This window comes from Felis catus, chromosome X (assembly GCF_018350175.1).
Source record: "Felis catus isolate Fca126 chromosome X, F.catus_Fca126_mat1.0, whole genome shotgun sequence".
In the NCBI taxonomy this organism is placed as follows: domain Eukaryota; kingdom Metazoa; phylum Chordata; class Mammalia; order Carnivora; family Felidae; genus Felis; species Felis catus.
Genome location: NC_058386.1, coordinates 45,330,429 through 45,341,596, shown reverse-complemented (window position 1 = coordinate 45,341,596; position 11,168 = coordinate 45,330,429). Strand labels below are relative to the sequence as shown.

At 56.1% G+C, this 11,168-nt stretch overlaps 1 protein-coding gene and 1 non-coding gene across 4 annotated transcripts; both read right to left on the bottom strand.

Moving 5' to 3' along the window:
* Positions 1-581: 581 nt before the first annotated feature.
* LOC111558733 (melanoma-associated antigen D4) lies at positions 582-8,129 on the bottom strand. Of its 3 annotated transcripts, none has more exons than XM_045051282.1 (13): positions 7,993-8,129; positions 6,752-6,962; positions 5,640-6,470; positions 5,097-5,300; positions 4,929-4,992; positions 4,623-4,702; positions 4,138-4,229; positions 3,428-3,507; positions 3,287-3,329; positions 2,808-2,870; positions 1,756-1,870; positions 989-1,419; positions 582-800 (listed from the first exon to the last, which is right to left on the bottom strand). In XM_045051282.1, exons 2-13 carry the CDS (start codon positions 6,959-6,961, stop codon positions 791-793), a joined length of 2,223 nt encoding a protein of 740 aa, XP_044907217.1. In that variant the 5' UTR covers position 6,962; positions 7,993-8,129; the 3' UTR covers positions 582-790. The 3 variants fall into 3 exon arrangements, with proteins under 3 accessions (XP_044907217.1, XP_044907218.1, XP_044907219.1); XM_045051283.1 differs by lacking the exon at positions 7,993-8,129 and adding an exon at positions 7,857-7,982; XM_045051284.1 differs by lacking the exon at positions 582-800 and having other exon boundaries at positions 985-1,419.
* Positions 2,118-2,246, bottom strand: LOC111558868. Its single transcript, XR_002739994.1, has one exon. It is a non-coding gene; the product is annotated as a small nucleolar RNA SNORA11 (small nucleolar RNA).
* Positions 8,130-11,168: the final 3,039 nt, after the last annotated feature.

Sequence of the window (11,168 nt, the reverse complement as noted above, 5' to 3'; positions counted from 1 at the left end):
TGCCCTGTTTCCAGTGAAGAAGAGCTCCAGAGCCCACCAACAGGCCTCAGGTCATGGTCACAGGCAATGGGCTGGTGAGCTCTACTTTCATTAAACCTACTCTGTCGGGAATAATGGCTCTTCCTTCCACCTGCTGGAGGGCGGAGAATGTTGCTGAGGCCTATCTCCTTGCCCTGAAGCCTCCATCTGAGGGAGGGATGAGGTGCTGAGGTTGTGTGGAGGATGGCGCCTCCAAAGATGGGGTGGAAGAGGTGGGGATTGGTGAATGTCTGTGGACCTTGTTGTGTGGTGGGAGGGACCGTGGCACCAACCCACAGCCTTCCACTCCACCCTTTTTCCCGCCACCTCCCCCACCATTGGCATCTAACTGGGGTTGTACCACGTGGGAAATCATGTAACTCTGTGGACTGGAGCCTCTCGAAACTCACGGTCTAGGCACTCAGGGGGCACCTCCGCATCTCCCAGCACTGTACCCACACCTACTGCCTTCCATGCAGAGGCAGGGCGTGGCCATCTCAGAGCACCCAACCACGTGCTCCTCAGAGCACCACGTGCACAGGTAAAGGAAGAAACTTCCCAAGTAATTTTGCAACTTTAATGTAACACCGATACCAAAAACATGAAAACACGACAGAAGCGCACAACAACAGCACATAACCAAAGCAGGAAGGGCAGAGAGAGCTTCATCTGGCATGCCATCTCAGATGGGCAGGGAGAAGCTGCCTAGAGTGCTGTGTGAGGGAGGGATCTGAGGAGGCACTCTGGCCTGGTGCGTGACGGCCGCAGTCCATCAGCGCTGCCTGCAAAGCAAGACACAAAAGCTGACGCAGAAATACAAATATATGTGAAACGGGGAGGGACGCAAGGACAGAACAAATGTCTTTCACACTCTCTTGGTTCCCCCACTGCTCCCAGGCCCTCCCCCGACTTCTCACAGCCCCCTCCCACGCCCTCCTGCAGAGTTTCATTTAGCGACTGAAAACCTTACTGGATCCAGGAGAAGAAGTTGGCACTCGTTCTGGCAGCATTTCTGGTCCGGATGGTGGAGCTGGTGCTGGGCCCATCGAGAATGCTGGTGCTGGCCCCACCGTTGGTGCCACTGCTGACACCAGCCCTCCAAGTGGCTCTCCTGTTGGCACGGTTGCTATTCAGAATGTACTGATGGTATCTGGCCCAGAAAGCGAAGGGAATCCTGGCCCAGGCATCGCCAAAATCTCCGTCCTCATCCCAGGTCAGGAGCTCCACCTGTATGTCGTCCCAGCTCCACCGTCCAATCAGAGCTTCGTCCCCGATATTCATCTGGGCCCTCATCTGGGCCCTGGCATGCTCCTCAGCCATATCCACATCCATCGTCTTGAATGCATCATCCACAGCCTCCAGGAAATGAGCCTTCCACTCCCGGGGGTCTCGGTTCTGATTCTGCAGTAGAGTGACAGCAACCATCCAAACAGCTAGCCCACCTCCACTGAGCACCTGCTTCCTGCCATACACCCTCCTGGGAGCTGTGCATAATCATTACACAAATAAAGACCGCTGGAGTCTGACTCTCCCGTTATTCCAGGCCAGTCCAGGGGCTTCACCCCATCCCTCCTGCTTACTAAGTCTGTGAACTTGTGTCAGTGACCTACTTAGGAACCTGTCAGTATCCTCACTGGACAGACAGTGGGAGGAGGCCGTGACCAAGAAACAAAGAAGGTACAGCAAGGACCAGACCCAGACCCCATCGCCTGGCCCCAAACAGAGGCTCTCTGTTACCTGGGCAATGAATCGCAGCACCCTCATCTTGCTGGTCTCGTGGCGGGCTCGCAGGCCCCAGAGGAACTCATACTCGGGTGGGCTGCTATTGGGGACCTTCTTGTATTCCAGGTACCTCAGGGCAAGAGGAAGAGAAACGTTTGCTTCCAGCCAGGCAGACCTGTTGTTGCACCAGTGGCTCCCAGGTGGCCCCTTTCCGGCCCTGATGCTGCAGCTCAGCTCCTGGGGGAGGATGATCCTGACCTCCAGCCCATGCCTCACTCCCACGCTCACTCCTAGGGTTTCTGCCTCCACGATTGAGGCCTACAAAGCCTTAGGCCGCCAGTCCTGCCCAGAAGCCACGTGGAGGTGCAGGGTGGGACACGTGTAGGGTATCTGTTCATAGGAAGGCCACAAGTTTGTGCCCCTTGTCACAATGCACCCAGAGTCCCGTTGGGTGTGTTGTAAACAGAGGAGCCATTTCATCAGGTGGCCTGCTCTGAGCTCACCCCAGTGCAGGGTGTCGTCCATGGCCTGGAGGAACCCCGGGACGGCCCACTGCAGAGAACGACTCTAAACGGAAGAAGAGCAGCACACTCCGCCCATATCCCCGACGGTGTGCGCGTGCGCGTGTCCGTGTGCCTGTGTGGGTGCGCGCGTGTTCTCCAAGGACCAAGGATTGGGTGGGCCCTAACCAGAAAGCCAGGAGGGCTGGGCTCTAGGGCCAAATGGGGCGCTTACCTGTGGGGGCCACGCTCAGACTTCCACCCTCTGAGTCCCCTGTTCCCGGGATGGAAAGCAAGGGAAATTCTACTACAGCCTATGGGACAGGTGCCAAAGGGCATGGGGGTTGTAACACATCCTGCACCGTGTTCTCTGTCAGCTTGTACTCCCTTTCCCCAAGACCAAGCTGGATCTCTACTCCTCGCCAACACTCCAAACACCACCCACACTCACACCAGGGACACCTATCCCTCTGGTGCTAAGATATGGGATGGAGAACGGCTGCTCGGCCAGATCGGCACACGAGGAATGCACAAGCGTGAGACAAAGTTAACCTGGCCAATACTTACTTCTGCTTCACAAAGTCCTCTGTAATGAGCTTCCTCAGATCGCCAAGGAATGGGTGCCTCACCCTGAGGGCAAGGAAAGGAATCCATAACAAGAACAGTGGCAGTGAGGGACACGTGGGCGGGAGCACTCCCTGGCAGGATTGAGAGCTGCCCAGCCTGTGGGGCATCCCCATGGAGGCCTGGGGTGGCACCAGGGGCCGCACGTCAAGGATGTCAAGGATACCCTAGGCAAGGGTTTGGTGGAATCCCTAAATCTGATGGTTTCTCTTACGTCTCATCTGGGGACAGAGAGGGGACATGGAGCAGCGAGGGGCTGAGAGTTCAGGACCATTTCCCCATGCACCGTGACGAGACCCTTTGCCTCTACCCAGTCCAGGACGTCCACTCCCCTGGCACCAGGCCACCAGGCTACTGCAACCCTGGTGCCACTGGTGCCCAAGGACAACACTGAGGGGTGGGAGTCGAGAGCCCAACCATACCCAGGGCGCAGTCCCATCTTGCGTAGTGCCTCCCAGAGGACAGCTGTGAGGGGAGATGAGATACAAGAATTTCACACACAAAGCTGAGACTCTGGGCAACCCCCTCCCCCCACCCCCCCGGCGGCAGGTCCAGCCACTCACCCTCGCTGGCACGGTTGCCATTCATGAAAATGACTCCCAGAATCACCAAGAGGAGGCTCAGCCTGGGGGTGTCCTTGGTCCTAAAGGTGGAGAAAGACGTATTCTATCCGGCAGGCATCTGCCCGAGGGACTAGGGTTGGTTCACCTGACTAGCCTTTCCCAGATGGCTGGGCTACAGAGCGGTTCTTCCCACTCTGCGCATGGCTTGTTCTCTGACCCAGACCATCTTTTCCTCTGTCTGAGACTGAATCGCTTCACGCATCGAACGTAGATGCGAAGAGCCCCTCCCAGAGTCGTGTCCACAACGGGGTCAGGGCAGGGAGCAAATGCTTGGCAACAGTGTGTCCACAGGAGGCATATCCAGACCTTCCCCGCCCTTCGAGCACCGGGAGTTAGACTGGACGGGAAGCTTCCTTCTCCCCGGACCACTCTGCCAAGCCCAGGCCAGGCACATAGCAGGAAGGGACAGGCAACAAGGAGCCTGCTTTCCCAGAAGATGGGGTGAGGAGGTGGCCAGGGTGGGGGTGAAGCCCTGAGAGCAGCCAAGGCTTGACCCCAGGCTCCTGCCCTTTCATCCCCTAATCACTGGGCACCACTAACTGTGGGTAGGAGCTGTGCCAAGCACCAAAGCCTTGTTTTCCCGTTTCTCCGAGAGGAAAGGGAGAGGCACCAGCAAGGAGCCCACAATCCTCCTGCCCGCCCTTTCTTACTTTCCCAGGAGACGAGCTGAGGAATCACGTGTGCACACGAGAATGTACAGGTGTTCTTCCTTGTCAATTTCCTTCAGGTGGATCCCAAACTTCTACGTGGGAGAGAAACCAGAACAGGACATGAGAAACCCACGCTGCCTGTCCCACAGGCAGTCCTTTCGTTTCCCGTCAGAACTCTCTCTCAGCTGGGACCCCAAAGTCACGCGGAAGACTGAAGAAGAGAGGCCGAAGAGGAACTGCCCTGTGGGAGCTCTGACACCGGCCAAAGCAACAGGACCCACTTCAGGGGACAAGAGACACTCAAAAGAGCATGAGGGAGAGGACCCTGCGGGGGATGGAAGCATAAGGTGGACGCTCCCAGGTGGAGAAGCTAGGGAGGGCTTCCAGAGCAGGTAGTGCCGGAGGTGGGCCTCAAGGGGCTGCAGGGTGCAAGGCCTGCCTGCAGCTCTTGTACTACAGGGAGCTGCCCCTGTCCCTTTGCCCACCTTTTCCAGAGTGTACGTTGCTCGTTCAATGATCTCAGGGAAATGTTCGTCGTATTCTCGGATGACATCCTTCATCATGTCTGCGGGAGATGAGAGGTGGAGAGAGCACCAGGGCTGAGCAGGGGCCAAAGAGCTGCACCCCCTCAGTCAGCCTCACTGAGGGGAGCACAGTTGGGACCCCCGTACTGTGCAAATGGGAGCGATCAGCTGGGCACACTGGGTGGGGACATGTGATGCGAGGCCCCGCAGGGTAGGGATGGGGACGGGGGAAGGGCAGAGCTCAGGGAGGGGGCACAGGTTGCCCACCTGAGCGCTTGATGGGAATCTTCTTGTAGTCCTTAATCATCAGATATTTCACCAGTTTATTTGCCTGGAGGAGGAGGAGCACACGGGGAGATCAAGGCATGGCTGACCTCCAAGAACTGGCCCATAGGAGAGGAGAGGAGGAAGACGGGGAAAAGGCAGATTTCTTACCCTCTCTTGCAGAAGGGTCACGTTGCGGGGTGGCAAGCACAGGACATGTCTTGAGGGTACCTGGGACCTCAGGGCCATCGGTGGCCGGGGAACCATATGAGCCCGCACTGTCATCGGAGGCTGCGATGGTCTCCAGGTCGGTGGGACCGCAGGAGGCTCTCTCTCCTCCTCGCTGCTCTCATATTCGTCATCCAGGTGCTTGGACTGTAGCATTAGAGAGAGAAGAGACCCAGGGCTACCAGACTCACCGTGCAAAAGTGCTCAGCACACGTCTTAACCAGAGGAGATACTTGGAAATGAGGGTAGTACAAACAGTGGATGACATGTGCTGAGTGCTTACTACGTGCCCGGCACCGAGCCAACCTCTTCTCCCGTCAGGCCTGAGGGAAGAGACTTCGTGGGGTCAAAGCATGCTAGCAAACTTGTGTTGGACCAACGTGCACAAGCTGACAGAAAAGAGGAGGGGAGGGGAGTGGAGAGGAGAAGATAGAGCAGAGAAAGGAGGGGAGCAAGTGGGGGGTGCAGACAGCAGGGAGGTCTCACCTTCTTGGTCCTCTTGCCTCCCATCCTGACCCAGGGCTCAGCACTGTGCTGGGCAGGGGCAGCTGCACCCTCAGGCTCAGGGATGCTTGTGGCCATCTTGGTCTTGGCAGCAGCTGCTGTCACAGCATTCTGAGGCTCCACCCACCGGGTCTTGGCGAGAGCCTTTCCAGATTTGGTCGTCTTGGGCCGGGTGGCTGCCCCCTCCCTGGCAGGTGCTGCCTGGAGCACCCCGGAAGCAGCACTGGGGCCCTCTGTGGCAGCCTCTTGGGCCGGGGCGGGCCTCTTGGAGCGGGAGAAGGCCATGCCACTGACACCTGCCGGCTGGGTGAAATCAAAGAGATCGTTCTGACCCAGGAAGGCTGTCTTGGGCCGGGTGGCATCCATCTCACTGGCACACGGAGCCTGAGAGAAACCACAGGCAGCACTAGGACCCTCAGTAGCAGCCTCCTGGGCCTGGGAGCCTGTCTGGGGCTGTGTGGACTTTGCTGGAGCCCCTGGGGTGGCCATCTCACTGGTGACTAGCATCTGGGAGATGTGTGGAGCAGCAAGGGTGGCCTCAGGGGTGGCTGCCTGAGCCTGGGCCGCATAGGTCATGGGCTGGGTATCTTCTCCTGAAGCCTGGTCTGTGGCCACTGGGCGGTTAGTGACCACCTGATTGTAGGTGGCACGGGCAGCAGCAGCAGCGGCCCTAGCAGCACGATTGGAGGCGGCTGCGCGGGCTACGTTGACAGCATGGGCAGCAGCCTCATTGGCAAGTGTTTCTGGATCCAGCTGAAATGCCTCCATCAGAGTCCTAGCTAGCATAGGGTTTTCCAGTTCCCAGGGCTCATTCTGCAAGGCCAGACAGAAGGGTAGGGGAAAGCAGACAGTTCTACAAGCTCACATCATGCTTCCCACCCAGCCTCCTCCCTGCAGCCAGCTCCCAACCCCCACCCCCCCGTCTGCCCCCCACCCCGGACTTCCCAAACCCCCTTTCTCTGAGCAGGAGAGGGAATGCTCGGGAAGCTGGGCAGTCCTTCCCCATTCAACCCTCCCATTCACGACCCCCCCCCCAAAGCAGCTTCACAAGGGAGAAGGCCCAGGGCCAGCAGGTGGCCAACAAGGAGCCTCACCGATAAGATGCGAAGGCCTGGACCCAAGCTCCCAAAGGCTCTGAGGATACGGATGTCAAAGCTGGTGAGGGTGCCATAGCCTCCAAAAGCACCAAATTCTTCATAGTCATTTCCTTCAACCATCTCTTCCTCCCCGACTTCATCGCTACCCTCATCCATGTCTTCAACGTTGTAGGTTTCTGATTCCATGCGGTAGCTTCCCTCAGCCATGCTGGGGGGGGGGTGGGGGGGAGGGTGGTCCCAAGGAGAAGAGAGCTTAGCCAGGGAGGGAGGGTGAGGCTTTTTCAAGGGGGAAGGGGCGGGATCCAGTGGGAGGTGGGATCCCTCAGGAGGAGGGAGGCTGCAATCATCAGGTTACTAGGCAGTACAAGGCAGACAGAGGGGGGAGGGGTAGGAGGGAGAAGGGAGGGAGGGGGTGTCTGTTGGGTTAGATTCTGTCAGAGACGCAGCACTAGGAGAGGGATAGCGATGGTCTCCCTGCACTTAAAGGGGAGTTCAAGAGGGGCACGCTCCCCGTCCCAGCCTCTAGATTTGAATAGGGGGTGGACTGGTGGGCTTGGGTCTGAAGAGTCCCAAAGGGGGATGCATTGAGAGAGGGAGAAACAAAGGGCTTGGATTTAACGACGAAGGGGGAGAGCAGATGACATGAGAGGGCTGAGACTACAGGGACCCCGGAAAGCTATGGGAAACTGAATCCAGAGACCCTCTGGCTAGGTCCAGGCGGGGGCATTCAGCTGATGATTCAGGTCTGGGTTGGGCTCATACAGGAGCGGAGCGCTAGGGGTGAGAAGGGTGGGGGTAGGGGCTCGGATTAGGTGAGGCATGAATTAGAGCGCTGGAGGTCTCAAACCCCAGGATCGCAACTCCAGGAAGGGGCTCACGGGGTCAGCTTGGTTGGAGTGATCTAGGAGTGGTTGGGGTGGGGGTAGGGCCTCTGCTCTAAGATAGCTCAGCAGGGTGCACACGGGTCTGCTAAAGGGGTTCGGAATGTGGGCTCCAGTGTAAGTGGGGATCAGAGAGCCTGAGTCTCCTGTTGGAAGACTCTCCTCTCCTGTTGGAAGAGGTCGGTGCGGAGGTGGGGGGGGGGGGGGGCGGAGTGTCCTACCTAGACCGTGGGTCTAAGCCGGCTCAGGTTCTGAGTGCCTGGGCTTTGTTCAGATCCGGCTATTGGGGGCGGGGAGGGCGCACCGTGCCGGGTTCCACTCGTCCTCTCCCGGTCCAGTCCGGGGCTGGATTCTTACCTTCCCTGGGGCTCCAATGGCGTCCGTCCTCAGCACCAGGAACCCCGCAGCCGCGCCCTCGCCTACTGCTGCCAGCACAGCAGCTCCGACCACCCCGCCCCTTTTCTCCGCGCACCCCCCGCGTCTGGGCAGCCTGCGCATGCGCGGACCCCTCCAGCCCGCCCGCTTTCCCAACAAAAGCCCTCTCCACCAGGTTCCCAGTGCGCATGCGACTCCAAGAGTGTGGTGGGCGGGGTGGGGGGCGTTTTCTCCTTCCCGCCCGAGACCCCTCACCCCTCCTCTGACCGCAGGGTCGCGCACTCATAGCTCTGGGTGCAGTTCGACCACCCAATCATCTACCCTCGGTGCCCGCACTCCTGCACAATGCTTCTCGTCCCTGCCCTCCCCGTTCCCGCTAAACTCCTCTGGTGTGGTCTGGAATACACGATGTCTGGCTTCCCCAGCATGACCCCTAGGTCACAAACACAAAGGTCTCTAGCTGTGTCTCTAACTCTAACAAGGGGAATGGAAATGGCCAGAGGATGCCAGTTGCCTTTGTGTTGCCCAGCACTACCCATCTCTATGGCCCCCAGACACACTGGGAACATCTGCTTCCCCAGCTACTCTGTATGCAGCGTGTGCATCACAGCGCTGTCTGTACTGGGGCTTGTCTTCCTCTCACAGCAACCCTGGGAGGTGGCTGTCAGCATCCCCATTTTACAGATCAGAAAGCTGAAGCGCAGTCACACCGCATGAACTAGACAAGGCCACAGAGCCAGTAAACAGAAAATGCAATATGTGGGCCTGGGTCTTCCTGACTCCAGACCCCATGTCCCTGTAGGGCTGGCCTGGGGACTGAGGTGCGCCCCCCCCCCTTCAGTTGGAGCGACAGATCCACCCCTCAGCTCTCCTGCCCTGCCAACACCTGTCCCAAACAAGCAAAGTTTGTGCTCTCTGAGACGCAAGCTCATGCTCTGTATCCGGGACACAAGTAGAGACCCCCAGTCTCCAGCCCTCACCTACTGCACGCGTGGGTCCATCCAGGTGTGGGAATTGCTCCTTGGGGTCCACTCCCTGACCTAACCTCAGGCCTCTTCGCTGTGAGTGGCACAAACACGCTGCCCCTGAGGCCTTCCTGGTGCCCGCTGGAGCGGCCAGGACAATCAGGCATTTTGTGTGTCTGAGCCATGGCAAGCCCTGCTTCAGAGTAAATGTTTGCCCGGGGTTCCTTGCAGGGCAGGGACCTGGGGCCGCTGTGGTCTTGTGGAAAGAAACCGGGCTGGTCTTCAGAATTCCAGGGATGGGGTGCCGGGCCAGTCTGTTGCTACTAGCTGTGTGAGCCTGCTCGGGTCCCTGGACATCTGTGAGCCCGGTTTCTCAATATGCAACATGGAGAGCACAGGAAGCACATCCCGGGGTCCTACCCGACCCAACACATGCTGCTGTGCTTCCAGAATGACTGGAGAAACTGCTTTGGAGGCAGACAATGCTATGTTTCCAACTCAAATCGAACCTGTGCTTTTTACAAAAACCATAGCGGACTTTTAGATTTGTTTTTATGTCAGCCTCTCTGGGACTCCTGTGTGGGAATGGAAGCTATTGCTAGGACCACAGCTTTTACTCTCCAGTGACCAGTATCAATTCTGACTGGCTGGATGACTTTCCTCAGCTGTTGCATAGCAACCTCCCCCTTCAGCAGCCTGTGTCTCTTCAGCCCTTCCTGTATAACACGTTTCTGTGGGAGGTGACCAGACCCTAGAAATGAAAGCCTTGGCAAGCTGCTCAGTGCTAATAGAAAATACTGTGTTCCCATCTCAAACTGAACCTGTGCTTTTTACAAAAGCCATAGTGGACTCTCGTACTCATTTTGTTTGCTTGTTTTTGCTTTCTTTCTCCTTTCTGAAATTGAGCTATAATTGGCATATGACTTTATGTTAGTTTCAGGTGTGCAACGTAGTGATTCAATATTTTTATGTATTGTGAAATGATCACCACAATAAGTCTACTTAACGTCCATCCCCATATATAGCTACGACTTTTTTTCTTATGATGCGAGCTTTTGTCACATTCGTTTTTGTATCAGCCTCTCCCTATATAAGCTATATAACTATATATCTATGCTAACATCCTAGTAACTCCAAAATCTACAGCTCCAGTTTGAACCTCGCCTTTGAGATCCAAACCCATATATTCATTCCCCTACGTGACATCTCCATTTGGATGTCTCAAGGGCTCCTCACAGTGAGTTTGTCTAGAACTGGTCACTTGGTATACTACCCCTCCCAAAGGCTCAGACTCCCCATCTCTCTTGTTTCTAAAACTCCCATCTTCACCATCTCAGTAAATGGCACCATTATCCACACTCACTCCAGAAAACGGAAGTCAGCTACCACCACTCCCCTTTGCTCATACACTGCACCCTGATGGGAAGCCTCTGCAGCTCTCCAGAACTATCTCTCTGTGTGGCTCTCCCCTCCCTTATTTCCAGCAAATTCTAGTCACGTTGGCCTCTCAGAACTCTCAACTCTGTCTCCTTCACTCAGGCTCTCCACTGGGCTCTGTTTGTGTTCAGTCTCCCTGTGCTGCAGCCTGTAAACTCCATCCAGGCAAGAAATTGGGGGAGTTGGGTAATCTGAGAGCTCACCATATTAGTTTCCTTTCTCTCAGGGATCGCTGTCTGCTGTTGCCTGTGGTGCCATGACGTAAAAGCTTTAGAATTTTTTTGGTTTGCAGCTATTCAGGTGGGAGAGTAAATCGGGTTCCTGTTAAACCATCATGCCTCCATGATGTATTTCTTAAATTTGAATTTTTTCTTAAATTTGAATTTTTTTCACTGAGCCATAGGGTTTTAAGATGTGTTTCCTTGCTACACATGCATCTAAGATCTACCTAAGTGACTCTGCACAGATATCGTATGGCGTGTATTCATGACATTTTTCTTTCCAATCTGCTCCCCCAGGGCTTTACCCTGACTCCTAAGGAAGTGGAAAACTGGAAAAAATATACAACCATTCAACACCAAAGGTAAGAATTACAGGGAACTTCTCATCAGAAACAATGCAAGTTATAAGATGGTGGCATATCATCCTTATAATAGTGAAATAATTAATAACTGCCAACTCAGAATTTTTATATTCAACGAATATCTTTTTTTTTAATGTTTATTTGGGGGGGTGGGGCAGGGAGGAACAGAGAGA

Bases quoted from the DNA above. Each gene is read 5' to 3' on its own strand.
- LOC111558733 (XM_045051282.1), bottom strand. From the start codon at position 6,961: ATGGCTGAGGGAAGCTACCGCATGGAATCAGAAACCTACAACGTTGAA. The intron at 4,993-5,096 runs GTAAGAAATCTG...CTCCTCCTCCAG, and splicing joins TGACCCTTCTGCAAGAGAGG to GCAAATAAACTGGTGAAATA. The intron at 1,871-2,807 runs GTAAGTATTGGC...TCTTGCCCTGAG, and splicing joins GAGGACTTTGTGAAGCAGAA to GTACCTGGAATACAAGAAGG.